We start from the raw sequence: 19301 nt of genomic DNA, 5'->3' as shown, positions 1-19301 counted from the left end.
AACATGTATATAATAAACATTACAAATATTTATTTATAAACAGATGGCAGCAAAACGATTCTTCATAGAAACTGAGCTTTTTGTCTTGGAAATACCAACTACAAGTTGCTAATAATGAAGGACGTCTATTTTGACAACTAATTAGAACTGTTAATTTAGCTAAATTGTTAAGTCCTTGGACCAGCAAGTATTTTACAGATGCTGTGTGTATATGTCAGTATGTGGGTGTAAATATGCTTTTTTTAAAGTTAACGTTTTAAGAGAGAATTCTTTTCGTATTCAAGGGCGGTGAGCGCCAAAAACTATCCTTTTGAAGAAAGGCTGTTGTACAAGGCTAAAAGGCTACAAGGCTAATTTGTTTGGAAGTGGAGATGACCGATGAAAGTGGAATCAAAGTGTTAACCCAAAATTTTATTTGAAAATGAGGTTTAGGCCTTCATTTGCTTACTTCCCATATATTTTCTATAAAAAAAGCCTGACAAAGCTACATTCAACACAAATGCAACAAAACATCTTTGTACAATTGAAAATACCGCTTCAAACAGGCATTTTATCATAGTACATCAGTTTCTAACTGTTTAAAAAGGTTTTGAGTGTTAACCCAAAACGAAAATTGGGATCAAAAAAATACGAAAGTCTAGTTTTTTGCGCTTTTTGCCATTATTGCTCGTTATTGAAAAAAAATTTCCTCTTAACATTAAGACTTAAAAATTACCAGTAGTTAAGTTCTTTGGACCAGCAAGTATTTTACAGATGCTGTGTGTATATGTTACTATGTGGGTGTAAATATGCTTTTTAAGAAAGTTAATGTTTTAACATTAAAACTTAAAAGTTACCAGTAGTTGATTAAAGAGATCCTGAAATATCATGCTATGTAGACCGGCTATATAATTTTACAGGCATTTTCCCCCAACCAATCAGAAATTTTTAAACTAAACAGTGAGAATCGTGAAAACAAGATGACGAGTCCGTGGTTGAGAGAGATTATCTATTTACTCCACGATCCACGAAAGACATGTATACTCCATTAATGTATGAAGTGAGTAATAATTGGCCATCATTCATAACCATTATATAGGCAGGATGATCGACTTCATTACAGGTCTTGCCAACTAAACGACCATCCAATGTGAATTTTTGAATGCGATTGTTTTCATGATCACAGACAAGCAGAAGATGGTCTTTATCAATAGCCAGCCCCCATGGTCTTTTTAGCTGGCTATCTGCACTGCCTTCGCCACCGATCGTCGATATTCCAGTCATTATGTTACCTTTCTTCTCAAATACATGAATAACATGACGAACCGTATCACTGACGTAAAACCGTTCACCATGGGAAACTGTACTGATTGGAGTAAAAATGTCATCATCTGTCAAACCAAACTGATATTGATAGTCACCGTCTCTTGTGAAAACTTGAACGCGATGATTATTACGATCACACACAATGATGTTACCATCGTTATCAACGTGGACTCCATATGGATAACGAAACTCTCCATCCCCGTTACCATGGTTACCAAAGGTTTTTACCAATGTCCCTGTTGTAGTGTTCACTATACATATTCTATGATTACCATTGTCTGATATGACTAAATCTGTATCATTCAGAAATGCTAAACCTTCAGGATTAGACAACTGTCCCTGTGCACTACCTCGACTACCATACGTCAGTAAAAGATCTCCATCAGTGGTGAATACATGCACACAGTGGGCAGACTCATATGCAACAGCCACTCTACTGTTTTTTCTATTCACTGCTATCCCATTCAATAGTTTAGGTTGTGTATCAGTTGGGCCTTCCAAGTTTAACTTCATTCTTACGTTGATCTCTTGTGGTTTGACATTCACCACTAGTGGACTGTTAGATACATGATTCTCATTCACTTGAACCTCTGCTGTCAACTGACCAGCTACTCTAGCCATGAATTCAACTTCTACTTTACCATCAGTTCTCACATATTTCTTTTCTACTTTCACATTTTCTTCAGGCTTGATTTGAACGTCTATAACATCCAATGGATCAGAAATGATTTCTCCTATACATGATCTACTTATCAATTTTAGCTTTCCTCGTCTTAAAGCTACTGCCGGCTTATACTCCACTTGAATAAAGCTCATCGTGTGGTCTGTTTCAGAATAAGACTGTATTTCTCCCAACCCTGCATATACTTCTTCCATTAACTTTTCGTTTGGAACAAAGACAATTCTCGAGTATCGTGAAATAGGATTTAAGATATAATCCTCTGAGCATTGTGTCTCTTGAATATAATTAATCATTTCACTTGCCAGCCCTCTTTCCATTATCCTATTGATGTATTCCTTAACGGCTGGCATGTGATGGATTATGTTCAAGTTTCTTTCGGCTTTTTCCAGGCTCTTAAGAACTTGCTTTATCAACTCTCTTTCTTTTTCTCGAAGAGTATCGATCATTTCCTTTGTTTTCTCTTGAATTTGTTTCAAAGCTTTATCTCCTTGTTGTTTTATATTGTAAGCAATCTCTTCCTGTTCTTGCTTTTCTTTGTCATTCAACATTAAATTCTCTATCGCCTTCAGATATTTTGACAACACGGTCTTCTTTCTTGAAGCTAATTCATCTAATAACATTGTCTTATGATCTTTGTGATCGTGTATCAAGCATGTCCTGCAAATCATGTCATCACAGTCTTCACAGAACAACTCTAGCCTGTGATGAGGGTGACTTTTACAAGGATTTTCTCTTGTTATTATGAACCCAATATCTTCTTGCTCCAAATCAGCCAGACGAACGACCTTGTGATCTTTGGTAAACTCTGAATGGTATTTCTTGCATTCCTCGCACATCGAGCGATCACAATCAAAACAATACCAAGATGCTGTAGAATGGCTCTCAGAAACAGAACAAATCTTTTCTCCTTCTACCAACGCCAGACCCTTCAAGATTCTTGTATGAAGTAGACTAGGCTGTAGATCTTCGACGCTGCTTGGTTCTGGTAAAGAAGTTGTTAATTTGCATCGAGGACACTTGAAGACGTTGACTTCGTCTATCAGGTCGGCGTGTCTTTTCACACAAGGTTTACAAAATGTATGGAAACAAGGCAAGATCTTGGGTTCTGTAAATGTATCATTACACAAAGAACATTGAACTTCCTTCTTAAGATCGTCCACAAACGATTCCATGTTTTTAGGATTAATAGGCTTTCTTGGAAATTCAACTACGAACCATGAGCACCAGTTTCTCAGGAGGGTACCACAGGCTTCCCACTTTCAAGTAGTCGATTGAGTAACGGGCTTCCTGTGGCGTTTATGATGGCCTTCGGCCGGTTTTATGATTTTTCTTCAACTTAGTCAAACACTTTACGAAATGTAGTTTGATACTTATGATTGTAAGTATTAAATATTATTTTGAAACACTATTTGACAAAGTTGAAAGGGAAACAAATGGTAGGTCAAAACTGAGAGTATGTGGACCGCGTGGCACTAATGAAATAGTAGAAGATAATATAGGTAAGTTGTAGTGCTTGGGAACGAGGTAATTCCGGGCGAAAGCCCTTGGAATTAAATTCGGAAAAATTAATTTCCGACCTCGCTCGTAGGTCAAAACTGCCAACTTCGAGTAAATCAAGACTACAGGAACACAGGAAGTTCGTTACTCAATCCATGTACGAAGGAATTGAATACTAGCATTCAGTATGGTATTTGAAAAGGTCATGGTCACTCACTATCGACTGACTCGAAGACTCGAGGGATTTCTAGATCACAGCGAAGAAACGTTCTATAGAAGTAAAATACTGGAAACAACACAAATCGCTGTAAAAGATACCAGCGATGGTACGCGGTCCAAAGGTCAATCCGAGAAGTCTATATTTATTGAAATTCAATAAATTTTTCCTTGATATTTAATTTCATTTTGATGGCACGAAATTCAACTTTATGACTTATTATCAATCACTGATTAAAACCTTTCAAGGTTCCAAGCTTTCATTGAACGCGACGGCTTTTCCTATAGATAGCCTTATGGCCCAAGCGCGTAGCGCCCTGGCCATGAAAAAGCTGGGGAAACGAGGTTCCAGAACTTTCGTAGCAAAAAGGTGAGGTTGATAAGATGTTTATCATATGGCAAGGCGAACACAAAATTGGGCTGGTGGTCCGTACCATAAATTATGGACCGCAAATTGGCCAGTGAAAGCGCGTGAAATTACCTTGCCATGTAACAAAACAACTATTTGCAAGGGTTCACAATACTGAATTAAAATCCGCTGTCTATGATTCACTGTCTATTTTATTCATATTATATACCACTGAGCTTGACTTCATTCCCAAGCTTGTCGCCTTCTCGTTTGAGTCTGCTATCAATTTATTTTTTCTCTTTCTTTTGCAAATTAAAATATTGTATTTACATGACATACAGTTAAATTTAATTTAATACATCAAAGGCTATGAAGACTGTTGTGTGCCTTTCTTTACGAAAGTTTAGACAAAGACAGATTTGACTCTTATTAATGAGATGTTGCTGATCAAACAACTCAACTTGCCTAGTTTGAATGTACAATCAGATTCCATACGTGCCAAACGTTTTGTCTGATTATGTTATTATATATCTATTGTTATTATTTCTATGTATATTCTACTTTTCTAGTTCATTTTTGACGTAATATTTCAAAGCCGACAATGAGGACTGGACAGTTACTCCAGACTGAATGCATTCCTTTCACAGCACTTTACCAGGTTTCAAGTAACATCATGTGACCCAAAAATAGCCCATTGATTGGCTGGTTTACTCATGAATTATTAATGAGTATGAGAATTGATAATGACGTTGTGCATCGTCGAAACGTCGTCACATTTTTAACATGTTTTTGTCGTTCAATTTTATTATGAAATGTTTAAATAAGAAGTTACTTATTAAAGTTTATATTAGTCTAAAATGTTTCCATTGCTATTTTTCATTCTATCCCCCTAACATGATAACTAGTAAATTGATCTGTGCGATAAGGCTGCCCTGACTTAGATCAGCCCAGAGGTTGTTTCAGGTTCTATCTGTGAGTTAACTGTGCCGCCCGCCCCGACTTTGATCAGCCCAGTACAGAGGTTGTTTCAGGGTTTGATAACACTGAGGCTACTCTTTTAGTATTTGTAGCATTTCTGAATTCATTTGTCGTGGTCGTTTATATGCATGGTCGGCAGCATCTTTGACATTTTTGAAAAATTCTCTACTTTTTATTGCTTGGTTGATCGTCAACAGTTCTCGGGTTTACGGTTAGATCTATTCATATTATCGTCATCATCAATTCCTTTAACATTGACATACATCTGTAGATAAAAAAAGAAACCTTTTCACATAGCGCCACGAAAATGGCTATGAGAAAAACATAACACGGAAGTCAAACCCGTATCTCCTGGTACAAACACGTGGACGCCTAAACCAAGTTGTACAAAGGGTGGATAGCGCTATTGGAACGTTTTGTCCCCCAGGTTGAGCTGTTTTCCAAAGTGCTGCAAGGGGTCTATTTGACTATTACACACTTATAACTAGAAACTGTTTTGCGTTCTGAAAAAAGTTACTCTAATGCTTAAATTTTGTCTGAGGGCACGGATTCTGCACAAAAGAATACAAAATCCCCCTTAAGGTACAATGAATTTTAGGTTTCCTGATTCTGACGTACCGTTTCCTCCATGTACAAGTCCTTTAATTCTTGTGTTAATGCATCAAACCTAGGTCTTTTTTCTGGATTCGCATTCCAACAACGCATCATAACAGAATATCTAAAAAGGAGAAGATTTATTGGAAGAAAAGATCAAAATTGGAGTTTGATCAAGATGTTCTTGGTGAGTGCTTATTGTCATATCCAGTGTCGGGTAGTTGAATCAAGCTGCTAAAAAAGAGGTATCACAAACTGATAGAGGTTTTCTCCAAGGGTTGTGCACGTATTGAAATCTTAGTTTGTAACGTGGCCAACTACAAAAAGAGCTGGGAAAGTGGAAATACTCAAATAGCATATCAGTTTCAGTTACAATTTCATTAACACTTACAGATTTCTATTGCAATTAGTTGGACGTCCAAGTCGTCTTCCCGCCTTTAGATGTTCAATGATTTCTGCTACTGTGTATGAAGCAAATGGCGTGGCCCCTAAAGGATACCAAAAAATGTTACTTTGTTACAACTTAACCATAAATGGGGGAGGGGGGGGGGGGGGGGGGAGTTGTAAACCTGTCCTTCATGGCTTCTTGGTGGAAAATGATCAAGTGGAAAATGTTCAGGTGTGCATGTACTCCACTGCATATATTAGGTTTTGTCAAGTGGTGCCAATGTGTCTCCCTGCCAAGGACTTCAGGTAATCTTGGGGTATCGGGCATGAAAAGTAGAGGCGCGTACACACGGTTCGAGAACTAACTGCGTCTAATTATCCCTTAAACTTTTTTGCAGTTTCTTCTATGGCGCCGGTGAGAACACACAGATACACGAGGTGACAAGAATGGAAACACGATTCGTCGAAATCTTCTACGACGCAGGAGTAAAGACAAATTACCTCCTGTCTCGATTTCCCATAATAACACACCAAAAGACCATCTGCAAATAAAGAAAAGACAAAATCGTTGAATATAAAAACTGACTCAAGCTGTGATAATAACCTAGTTATCACTTACACATCACTTGCACTGGAGTACAAGCCAAGCTCAAGGGACTCAATAGCCATCCACTTAGCAGGTAATATACCCTGTAAAAAAATAACTTATCATAAAAGATGTTGGAATAGGGTTTGTGATGGTCGTTTTTGGTCTTAGCGTTATGGGTTTTTTTTTCCATCGCAGAAAATGTGTCATTCTTTTGAGAATAGGATACTTTCTTTCATCCGCAGCCGATAAACAAAGAAATTATACTCAAGGATATGTGGTCTGAAATGAGAAAACATTACGCCAAAGGTAAGATCCCCTTACACCACGTGTCATTCTCTTCAGAACAAGATCTTTTGTTTGAGTCGTTTCCATATTCATGTGTCTTCATGAAACTCTAAGGCATGCATTACAAGGACTGAAATGGGGAACCCTTTTCCCCAAGCTAAGGAGATTTACTCGGTTGGCAATGAATAGACCCCTTGCATGTGACGTCAAAGCAGCTCGATCTGGGTGACAAAACAAAAGAATCCTGAGGAGTAGAACCTATTGTTTTGTCCTCCAGATTGAGCTGCAGTCCAAAATGCTGCCAAAGGATCTATATCTATGGTTACCTATTTTACTTACCCCAGTTTTCTTTTCATAGACATTGTCTGCATAAACATCTCTGGATAGTCCAAAGTCCGATACCTTAGCAACCAGGCTTTCTCCCAGAAGAACATTGCGAGCTGCTAAGTCACGATGAACACACTGTCAACGTAAAACAAGAATTATTGTAAGTATATCGAAATGCAGCATACATTAACTTGTGGTCTATTATAAATAATGCCTCCTGATTGGCTACCCCACAATTCTTAGGGTGCATGCGACGTCATAGCCGCCATCTTTGTTCGCTTTGTCCAACTTTTGGTTTTTCTTTCTTTTGCTATGTCAAACAACATGGTGGCCGAGGTTTTTTCTCTTTAATTCTAATGGGAGATCAAAATCCTACTATTAGATGAAAATAATTCTAAACTGTAAAGTTACGTTTTGGTACAATTTTCAATTTCCAGCGATGTACGACTATAATTTCTTTATGACTAAAACCATTAGACCTTTTTTTACTCATGTCAAATAGCACAACCAGGCAGGGATCTGACTAATGGTTGAAGAAATCAGGTCAATTAATGTGAGGTAAACCGTCAAGTAATCTCACCTTCATTAAAGCAAGGTGTGCCATTCCTTTGCTAATCTCACAGGCAAATCTGAGTCGGTTAGCGGCTGAAATATCTATGGTGTAATCATTCAGGTTGTCGTAATTTTGACGACGGTGATGCCTTAAGTAACGCAACAAACTCCCATGTTGCGCGTACTCTACCACTGCTAGTAACGGACCTATGGAAAAAAACATGATGTCACGCAAAATGTCCTGCTTGAGAAATACGACGCGTGTCGAAAGAATAGATGCTTAAATTAAAGTGGAATTTTGCACGTATGGATGTATGGATGTATGGGTGGATGGGTGGATGGGTGGATGGGTGGATGTATGGGTGGTTGGGTGGATGGATGGATGGGTGGATGGGTGGGTGGATGGATGGATGGATGGATGGATGGATGGGTGTATGGATGGATGGAAGGATGAATGGATGGAAAAGTGAACCACGTTCATACCTCCTTCAGGACATGCTCCAATCAGGTTAATGACGTTCTCATGTTTACCAACCGATGCCATTATTTCGAGCTCGTTTAGCAGGTTTTTCAAGTCTGATTCTGTAGCTGATCCTGTAAATTTGTCAACACTTATCAACCTGTTCGACAAGATACTCAATAGACGTGCCTTTTGTCTAAACTATTAATTATGCGGCGTTTGTACTACGACCCATCAATAACATTTAAAGGTTGAAGGTTACTCACGTTTAAGTTTCTTGACCGCGCAAGGCATTTCCTCTCCACTGTCCTCAACAAACGTCCCTTTGTACACGAGACCAAACTCACCCTCCCCCAGTACGTCACCCAGTATGACCCGATCACGTGACAGCACACGCCACAAGTAGTGGTCGTGTAATCCTGACAGTAATCCTACTTGACTCTCAGGTACACTGTTCTTTGAGGACGGCTCTGCGTAGCGATCGTCTTTAGTTAAAGTGAACTTTTTTGTACGAAGTGAATTTAGGGTTGGAGTTTTGTCCTACGTGAAGAGAGAACGTGATATATTAATAATTATTAACTTGGTTTATAGAGGATACCACTTGACAGTAATGTTTTTAACTGATAAACTCGTTGTCGCCTTTTTTAACGTCTCTAGTTAATTAGAGACGGGGCCGCCATTAACGTGATCATCCGAAGAAAAACTGTGGTGAAATATTTTTTAGATTTATTGTTGGGGTTGCCAGGTTTGTTTTGGCGTTGTCAGGTTTTTGTTGGAGTTGTCAGAAACTTGTTGGCGTTTCAGGCTTGTCTAAGTGGTAAAAATGCCTCCTTATAAGAATAAAAAACATTGGCTGTCATGTTAGATGAACGATAACACAGAAATAAAGAAATTTTGGTCTAGTGACACAATGGTGGATATGCGTCGCATGAATTCCAAAAATAAAAGTATCTGAAAATCTGTGCCATTCCTCAGGTTTATTATTGGTATTGGTATTACTCTCAAATGGGTTCCGCAATAAAGGGATGTGATTGGATGTTGTACATATTTGTTCTTTTTGATTGGCTAGAACGGAAAACCATTTGAGTATCACCATGCAATTTTCTATTCATATATAATATATGTCCTTATCATCATCTTAGGATTGAGGAAAGATCTGAAGTTTTAAGTGCCTATCACCCTTCTGACAATATTCTCAGTATTGATTTTACATGAGGTAAGATGTTGAATAACCCGGAAATAGTTCATAGTTTGAGTGCGGCTTCTTGAAGTTATCAAGGTTTTTCCATGTCATATGCTAATGCTGTGACGTATGAGGAGGCATTTATGGTTATTTGTTGTTCCTTGTAATTCGAAATACCGCCTTCTGTGTGAAAATTAACTTGGAATAATTTCTATAAGAGCAATGGGAAAAACAATGACGTATCCCAAATTTTATTTATGTGTGCCAGTAATGTTTTGTATATTAAATGATTACTTCTCATATACGTCACAACATTAGCATATGGCATGGAAAAACCTTTATAACTTCAAGAAGCCGCACTTAAACGTGCTATTCAACATCTTACCCCATGCAGAATCAATACTGTGAATATTTTCAGAAGGGTGGTAGGCACTTTAAAGTATCAATCTAATGAGCCAAGTTACTCACTGTGTAGTTGATCATGGCCACTTCTTCTCGAGCGGCAGGATCATAAGCTCCTCCTCTTCTCTTCTTCAGGATCATTCTAACGATACAGACGATAAGGAACACGAGGATAATGAACACAAGGATAGGAACGAGGATGAGAAGAACCCATTCACTCTTGCTTCTCTCTTGAAGGAATGAAAAAGAGGTACGATATCAGCTGATTGAATTTTTAATCTTATGGAAAAACAACTTCCGGGCCCAAAACGAAAATCAGTTCTATAAAGATTTTTCCTTGCTTTTTCTTCGTGACAGAATTTTTTGTTCAATTAATTTTTCTAATCGTTTCATGGTGGAGGTTAAATCACTAGAGAGTTTTAGATTGACTATTTTTCTTCCCTCAAACGGCAAACGTGACCACGTTTTCATCGTTTCCCTGTATTTTACTTAACCCTTTACAAACTTTTCTCACTACACACAAAATATTCTTTTGTTATTCCTACTACTTGGATTCTTTTGCAAGTTCTTTTCAGTAATGTAAAATACTTTTTCACTGGTCAACTGACGTTTGACGTTTGCCGTGAACGTAAATCTAAAACTCTGTATTAAGGATATTTTCCCCTCTTATTTTATCGCGGTTTTTGGACCCGGAAATATGTTATTATAAGCTCCAAGTTAAGCAATTACAGAATTGGATGAGGTAGACCATGATGTCATAAATTATCTGGACAAAGATCTGCAGATAATATATGTAAAGTTCACTCGCTGTCGTGTATTGGCTGAATTTTCTTCAGCCAATCAGACGCGAGATAACTAGAAAATCTCTAGACCGCATTTAGTGGCTTTATGAATTACCTTTGATTGTCTTGATCTCAAGAAGTTCACTTGGTTCACTCATACCATAATCATTATGCGCCTTGGCTCGTATCATATAGCTCGACCCAGGTTCCAAGTCACTCATTTTATGTTGTAGCGCAGGGACTGAGGCGAGTGTCTTCCATACTTTAACCCCCTTGCCAAATTCCTTGTACTGTAATGAGTATAACGACACGCGGTACATATCGTGCAGTTCTGGAGGGGCCCAGTGGACGTTGACCGAGGTGGACTGGATGTCACTTGAGGTCAGGTTTACTGGGGCTGGTGGTCTTCCTGTGTTACAATAAATGCTCTAAGAAACTCGATAACTTTATGCAGAATATTTATGAACGATGCACATTTTTACCCCCATGGTATCCCATGAGGCATTTCAACGTCTTTTTTCAGTATTCTTCGACGCTCGTCAAAACGTCAGGCAATAATGTGAAGAAACATTAGGGTTTTGGTTGTATCAAGCATGATGATTGGCAGTTATATTTCATGTATTCTAATTTTGTCTGGTTTATCTTAGCTAGTGCCAGAAGAAAAGTTAGAAAAATTAATAGCAATTATATAACATGTATCAGATGATTTTGCTTCGCACTATTAATAATAATAAGAATTTTAGCTAGTGAGCTATAAGTTACCCACCTCGCAGCTGTATCGTTTTCGAGACTCTCAGTTTACCAATGTACCCGGTAGCGACCATCTTCCGTAACGACTCGCCGACTTGTGTTTTCGCCTTATCGTTGGAATCAGCCGACTTGTCTTTTGCCATCACAACTCTAAATAGAGCTTTAACACTTCCTTTACTGATGAAAAACAAAGAAATTCCTTAGATCTATGTCTTTAATTAATAATTGTTTTATGGCTGTCGCCTTCAGGTGTTTAGTCAGCTCGTTTGTCATTCTTTGAGCGCATTCTCGACGCACTGTTCGTGTCTCCCTCCAATGGGCATAAGTGGTAAGAACGCCAATCGAGAGTCACGATATGATGAACATAATGTTTTCACCAAACATATATAATTCAATATTTTTGTTTCCAATCTCATCACCATTTGCATATTTGGCTGCAAATGCAAGGCATACAGGAAATCCTTTTACTTTAAATGTATCCTCCTATTCTTTGGGTGCAATGTTTTCATTTTGCAATTTTGGTTGACCTTCACAAAAAGTTGATTGGTCTTGCTGTCTTTTATCATGTCAACAACATGGAGGCCAAGTCGTCTGTACCTTCTATTCTCATGGGAAAGGATGCTCCCCACTGAATTTAGAATAATTATTGCTACTTACATGAATCTGATGATCTCTACTCTCTTGAATCCTTTTATTTTCACAAACAAATCAGATAACTAAGAAAAACACGTTTAAAAAATACTAGTTTAAAGATTTATTGACTGCCGAAAACGCTCCATCGCTCCACACGTTTAGCAGTAATAGCATATACCAGTTGTTGTCTCTCACCTCTGGGGTCTCGAATTAGATTCCCAGAGATCGCAATCACATTTAGCCGTGCTCCGACTTAGAATATCCCAGAGGCTGTTCCAGTGTTCCATGTGTGAGTTAGCCGTGCCCTGGCATTGATCAGCTCAGAGGTTGTTTCAGGGTGTTAGTCGTGCCCCAATTTTCGTTGTTTAAATCAGGATGTCTATAACATTTACGGGTTTGAAGCCATATGTATTTACCTTTGTCCTCAGTTCTTCCTCTAGTATCCTGTATCTCAAAGACTCTCTGTCTTGCAGATCTTTTTCGAAGGTTTCCGCGATTAACGTCACAGTAGCATGCACCATGAACTGATCTTGAAGGAAAGGCAGGGCAAATTATGCATTGTGTTTGTGAACTCATACACTGAACCTTTTATTATGGGACTTTTTCGTGATTTACCAGTACTACGAGTAAAAGACTGCGGTGCGGCTTGTTGCGCATGCGCAACAACAAGTTTACTTTGGAAGGACATTTTTATTGCAAATATTGTATGTGTATTACATTTCCGTGCCACTCATCCTGGTCAACGACGGGCAGCGGTTTGCTCTTAAGTTTGCGCCCAAAGGATGGTAGAAGCAACATGCTGTGCAACACATTTATTAATTTGTAGCAATAGATCTAGATCCTAAAAAGGGTCAGTTGAGACGCACCATACATTTACCTTCTCTGACTGTCAGGTTGATATCCATACGTTCCTCTCCTAGTCTGTTTCTTGCAATGCACGTGTAGATACCAGCATCTCTTATGCTTGTATCTGTTATCAACAACGAACCATCATCCTGTTGCATTTTACTACGCATCCTTTTCGTCGAGTCATCGAGAGTATCGACCTCGTGTACAGCCAACGCCCCTTTGATATAAACACCATACGGGGTGGTCCAAGAGACTTCAGGGGCTGGGATTCCAAAAACTTCACAACGTATGGTGACATTTTCACCCTTTGTTGCTTCTGTGTGACGACTTAATCTCGTTATTACAGGACGAGCTGGAGAATGAAAAAATATATTTTGATTCCAACTGTTCCCTTATTTCGTGAAAACAAAACTTTAAGATACAGATATTATTCACATGACAACGAGTATATTTTGGAGTCTCTCTCTCTCTCTACCAACTATTTCTTTCTTTCCAATGTTTGGCCTTGTTTCTATGGCAAATGATTTGCTCCTTCACGGACTTTTATCTTTTCCAAATAGTTCAGCTCTTTACATTTAGTCTAATCTTCATAACAACTTCTACAGCCATCTCTATTGCAATTAACGCCGTCTTCGTGGCAACTAAATTTTATCTAAGAGAACTAGAAGTGCTTCTATATGACAACTAGGGATGTATGTATTAAAGTGCCTATCACCCTTCTGACAATATTCATAGTATTGATTCTACATGGGTTAAGATGTTGAATAACCCCAAAAAAGTTCATAGTTTGAGTGCAGCTTCTTGAAGTTGTGAAGGTTTTTCCATGTCATATGCTAATGCTGCGGCGTATGAGGAGTAATCATTTAATATACAAAACCTTATCGGCACAGATAAATTAAATTTGAAATGCGTCATTGGTTTGCCCATTGATCTTATAGAATTATTGCAAGGTATTTTTCACATAGAAGCCGGTGTTATTTTTATCATATCTATGGCAAATGAGAAAGTGCCGTCTCCATGACATCTCGTTATGTTTCTATGAAAACCAAGATGTCAACTATCTCTTGTACTTCATTAAAAGAAAACAATTTTTATTTCTTGAAACTGCTTTTGCTACGACAAATATAATGGCTTCTACGGCAAACAGCACTGTTGCTATGGCAATACTTTTACTTACCATAACACGCAGATCCATTTCCTACAAATCCAGGAAGACAAGAACAGTTGAACGAGCCCACATTGTTGTTGCATACAGCATTTGGGTCACAGCTGTAATATTCTGGACTTCCGCACTCGTTGAAATCTATTTTAGATTTAAAAAATGACAGTGATGAGTAAAGCGATACTTCATGTGACATAAGCCTTTGTTATTTATGTGCCAACCAGAGATCAATTGACTGGTGACACAAAGGAACTTGTGACAATCTTGTGTGAAAATGGTTGTTGGCATATTAACACGAAAAGGTTTTTGTTAGCCTAAAATTGAAATGTCAACGATATCTAGTTATTCTTTTCGTTTATAAACTTTTAGACCAAAGAAACATATTCACATGTCAACGATATCGCTATAAAGCCCAACAAATATCATATCCTTTTCCGAACGAGAATGCACGTCATTTTTCACTGACATATCGTCATATAGCCTGCAAGAAGGGACCTTCTCACGCGGTGGCCATGTTGGCAAGCTGGATCAACATTGAGCTAGGAACTGGATAACTTGCATTCAAACGCTCTGGGATAAGTTTACTAAAGTACGTCTGCTTAAGTAATGTTTCAACGTAAACAAAAGACTGCAACTCACCCTGGACTAAAATATGGCTAGGGCTTTGAGTGACGTTTCTCAGTTGTCCAATCATCGCAGCGATTGTAAGACTATTCAGTACGTTTGCTGGCATTATGGAGGAATGGATGTCGAACTTGACAAGAAAATCAGTCGAGGCATTACTACTGCTGTTTGGTCTGCTAAAGGGAAATCACCAGGTTATTTAAGTCATAATATTTTGAAGAACTACTCACAGCTGTGCTTCAGGATATATAAATAAATGTGGACTGTATTATAAGTGACTTCAGTTCAACCCTGGTATTTAGCGATAACAAGTTTTATTTATAAAAGGCAACGGTTTCTAAATCAAAAGTTAGCCATTGCTGCGGGCACGCAAACTCTAAAGCAATAGAAAAGGTTACTAGAAGTTTTAAAGGTACTCCGTCAAAGTGCTAAAATATATACTTACCTGTATTTCAAGACATTACTGCCTAAATAGAAATCACCAATCAAGGAAAGCATCAAGACTTTATCCAACTAAACACAAGAAAGTAATGATAATAACAAGTGGTAATAGTTAATAGTTTTAATCATTAAACATATTTGTGCTTATAAGGAATTCATGTTATTGCGTTTCGCTTGACAACGAAGTCCTAACAAATAGCACAGGAAACTTTGACCATGAGTATAGCACCTGTTTTTGAATTATCGTCGTTGATTGGACAGGCGTTTCGTTGGTATGAATGTCGTCAGTTACTATGGAAACGTTGAAGTTCCTCGTTCGTGATGTGATTTCTTGAAACAAAAATAAGAATAACGATTAGACAATGTCATTCATTCACTTAGATGTCACGTTATGACAACAATACCTAATGGCAGCAGGCGAATCACTTGTTTCTCTGTGGTTATGCGCCCGCAATCATGCTGAACCGTCCATTCACGCACCAGGTTCCTCGCGGTCGTAAAACAGGGAGGATGAATGTGATCTTTGAATGTTACTTCGACCGAGCCTTGACACGGATTCTTCAGCACTTTAACTTTTCCGAGTGTTTCTGGTGTCAGATATTTCCTCGCTCGACAAGTCAGCGTCATGTCCTTCGGAAAATCCAACATTGGATTTGGCGAAGTTTTAACGACGATGTATTGATTAGTTGTCTTTGTGTTCGTACAGGCATCGGTGACTGTCCATTGCCGTACTACAGTAAAACCGCATTCATTTTTATTGATAATGCGATCGGAGAATGTTATACTAACAGGACCTCGCGCACCGCACACTCCGTGCGCTTCTCCTATCGCTTGTCCTTGTTTACTCGGCCCCAGAGATATGTTTGAGCAGCTTTTGACAGAGGCATTCACAGGTAGGAACAGACTTGGAGGAGAAGATACGAGATCTTCGTCTATTTTACCATCACCGTCATCATCAACGCCATTGAATATTTCTTCATCGATTCGTCCATCGCAGTCATTATCAATGCCGTCCACTGGAACCATCTTAGACTTCACACAACCACTGACAGATTTGTAAATCCTGATTCCCCCAGGAAACCCGTATGCTTCCTTAATCAACGTCCCGTATGTAAGTAAAGCGAACGTGATTCGAGGATTAGTGTGAAAGATGCGGTACGAACCGTCTTTTGTAAGATTCAAACGACAAACAGAATACGACGTTCCGTTGACCACGATACACTGGGTGAAATTTAGATTTGAGTTAAGCTTTCCTTGATGAACTACTTTTATGTCATGGATTTCTGACGTGTTTACTGTAACACTGACATAGCTAGTGAATCTAGCTTCTTGGTACAAGGGCACGAATACCACGTAGTCGTTACTGTACTGGTTAGTAGCGGGTACAATGGACATAAAGGGATCAAACAAGCTATCATCGACACTAAAACCCTTAGCATACTGGACCATCAGGCATGGCTTGGACGTCGCAACCAAATGAAGCTCGTTGTACGCAGAATCAAATTCATGCTGCTCACCAGCTTGTATTGTAGACACTCGCTTACTGTCAATGAAGACCTCAGTGTTGTCGCTAGCCGCTATAACGTGGAATAGATCTCCAGCCTTTCGATTGGTTGTTGCCATGGTGATAAACTCATTCCCCCATAGATCAACAGGAGGGAGCTGTTCTACTAGGTGGTCACATGACTTCATGTTTATTGGGACATAAGCACAATCATTGCCCGAATACACGGCTACAGGCTTGTTACTCGTTACTCTAGTCCCAGTCAAATCTTCTCGGTCAGAAACGACCTGGAAAGACTGGAGCGAGTCCAATGTCAGCGATATAGTATCACCATTGCGATATATGGTAGAGCGAAAAGTTACCTTCCCTTGCCCCGTGATTTTTAACTTGATGTTCACCAGGGTATTGTTTGAAGGAGCCACTACAAGTATTATTGCACTCATCACTGCTTCAAACGTTGATATCACGTGATTAGTTCCAAGTGCCGACACAGGAAGCCCAAGGAATCCTTCGCTTGACCTTGTCACAAAGCTCATTCCGTATACACTAAACTTATCACTAGCTGTTAGTCGTATTCCTTTTCTCTCGATACCGGTTTTGCCATCCATTCGAGCCCTCCCCGGTAGGTCCACTTCCCGTGGTGTACCCGGTCTGACTAGGACATGTGTATCTAGATTGATCGAGGGTGCCTGAACTCGTACAATGGTCTGTGTATCGCTTGTGAGGTAGAGGCGGTTGGTACCGTTTGTGACATGCTTGAAATGCTGAGTAATGAACCCCACTACGAAGTCGCTGCCACGGCTGTCAATCAATAAACCTGAAATAAAAATCACGCGGTACAAGTATATTTTTACCTCAGTACTGCACTTAAATTCTGACTAGAATATGGCAGATATAAATAGTTGCATAAAGACTACATTTCCATAGTCGTTTTGGTTGCTAAGCATTTTAAATCTGCACAGTATTGGTCATTCTCAGGTCAATGATATCTTCCAGCCCTTGAAAGCATTCTTAATTGGATTCGTCTACACGGAGTAAATTTAAAGGTCGCACATCAAAAATTGATTTTTTTGCCGCTATTCTTTTGAAGCAAACAGGTTTTACCCCCTAGGCAAGCACCTTGAAGTTTCTCTTAGATTCGAGAACAATCTACCAGCGATGTGTCGGCCAGTTAGCATTAAGTTTCCCCGTGCATCTTAATTGTAATTAATCGTAAATAAGAAGTGTAGGATTAGAAGTTAGAATTTAGAAATTAGAATTAGAATTTCATCTCAACATTTTAAAGATTCGCGGTAAAAATACTGTACAAAAATAGCCAGAAAAAGCTAGAAATACGAATGAAAGTGTAAAGTAAAGACAACTTAAAACAAAACAAGAAAAATCAAGTTTTGCGAAACGAGGTAAAAACATAAAGAAGCTAGGTTATATGGGAAAAAAATTGACCTTTTGGGTAGCATTTTTAAAGGTTTTGTACATGCCGGCAACAAGCCACTGAGGACATATATCGAGTGCTTGTCTTGGAGGGAAATGTTACAGCTTAATGAATCGTCACGGGAATTCAATAATTTTTTTTATATTAGTAATTTTTCATATTAATAGTAATATCGTGATTCAAAGGGGGAAAAAAGAGAAAAAGATAAAGGAAATGTTAATTTTGTATGAATTATTTCTGGAAAACAAAGGAGCAAAAAAATTATAACTGATAAGGTAACGAGGAAGTGTAAGACCTGCTTCGAAAAAGAGTGATACTCATCTTTGAAACTTACGGAAATGCCTATCTATTATTAATCTCTTGTTGAAACCTTTGAAATTTTTCTCATAGACTATTGTCATATATCATTACTAATTATATATCCAACAGAAAAGCCTTAGAGCACAGCTGGACTAACCACAGTACGAGTCTTCCAGTGAATATAGTTGAATAGATATAAGAAGAGCTCAGATATATGGGTTATTTATACGCTGTATTGTTTGATAATCATCTATGTACGGCTCGTTGAATCCACGAGGTCAAAACGTTACTCTCAGGTGATTTCAACCGTATATCGATATCATGACGGTATTCTAAGACAATATTTAACGCGTTCAACATTTGATTTCAGTGCCCTTTAAACCCCAATAAATCTTCTAAGAACAGCTATAAAATTTCATAACATTTTAAGTACGATGTAAGTAAAGTTAACTCATTTATACTTAGCAAAACACACTTATAAACTACAGATTTATTGAGTTGCAAATGAGTTAACAGCTAATAAAAAAATGAGTGATTTTTCCTTACGCGAAAGAGGTGAGAAAAGCTTCAAATGTAATTATTCACTGTCTATATACCCGTCTGATTTACTCGGAAAGTTCTTCATTTAGTTTCGAAGTTCGAAAAAACGTTCAAACAGAACAAGCAATACAACAGCTTAAACACAATACACAAGGTTAAATTCTTAGCGTCTATAAATAACTTAGAAATATCGTAGTTAAAGAATAGAAGTATTATCAGTTAGTAGTGTTATTGTTAGTTCTTACCGTAGGAAGATTGCAGGAAAAGCAAAAGAAGGAAAATACGGTGTATTCTAGTCGCCATGTTGGGTTACAAATGACATAAAATTGCGGCGAACGTCATCTATTCATACTGAATATAACATGGGTGTGGGTAATCAAAGCTAAATGACCCGGAACTGCTTGCGTGACGCCACTTCACTCATAAATATAAGACAATAAAGTTTTTATAATTCTATTAAAGGACATGCTGAGATTTA

At 38.4% G+C, this 19301-nt stretch overlaps 2 protein-coding genes across 3 annotated transcripts; both read right to left on the bottom strand.

The window, feature by feature from the left end:
- Window positions 1-13: 13 nt before the first annotated feature.
- On the bottom strand, window positions 14-3199 carry LOC116302254 (E3 ubiquitin-protein ligase TRIM45-like). Its single transcript, XM_031711486.2, has one exon. It carries the CDS (start codon window positions 3157-3159, stop codon window positions 985-987), a length of 2175 nt encoding a protein of 724 aa, XP_031567346.2. The 5' UTR covers window positions 3160-3199; the 3' UTR covers window positions 14-984.
- Window positions 3200-4243: 1044 nt separating this feature from the next.
- On the bottom strand, window positions 4244-19198 carry LOC116302251 (uncharacterized). 2 transcript variants are annotated; one of them, XM_089030510.1, is made up of 21 exons: window positions 19069-19198; window positions 15452-17368; window positions 15277-15377; window positions 15052-15119; window positions 14622-14782; window positions 13998-14123; window positions 12849-13172; window positions 12388-12500; window positions 11996-12054; window positions 11355-11515; window positions 10704-10997; window positions 9873-10036; window positions 8488-8761; window positions 8245-8355; window positions 7790-7968; window positions 7222-7344; window positions 6628-6698; window positions 6510-6550; window positions 6013-6109; window positions 5646-5745; window positions 4244-5292 (listed from the first exon to the last, which is right to left on the bottom strand). In XM_089030510.1, the coding sequence occupies exons 1-21, from the start codon at window positions 19124-19126 to the stop codon at window positions 5218-5220; spliced, it is 4617 nt and encodes a 1538-aa protein (XP_088886636.1). In that variant the 5' UTR covers window positions 19127-19198; the 3' UTR covers window positions 4244-5217. The 2 variants fall into 2 exon arrangements, with proteins under 2 accessions (XP_088886636.1, XP_031567344.2); XM_031711484.2 differs by having other exon boundaries at window positions 14622-14779.
- Window positions 19199-19301: the final 103 nt, after the last annotated feature.

The sequence above is a fragment of the Actinia tenebrosa genome, unplaced genomic scaffold (genome assembly GCF_029948245.1).
Source record: "Actinia tenebrosa isolate PJP-AT-01 unplaced genomic scaffold, QUT_ActTen_1.0 PGA_scaffold15__27_contigs__length_11533743, whole genome shotgun sequence".
Taxonomy (NCBI): Eukaryota; Metazoa; Cnidaria; class Anthozoa; order Actiniaria; family Actiniidae; genus Actinia; species Actinia tenebrosa.
The sequence above is the reverse complement of the archived record's forward strand: the minus strand, read 5'-3'. Positions and strand labels throughout refer to the sequence as shown.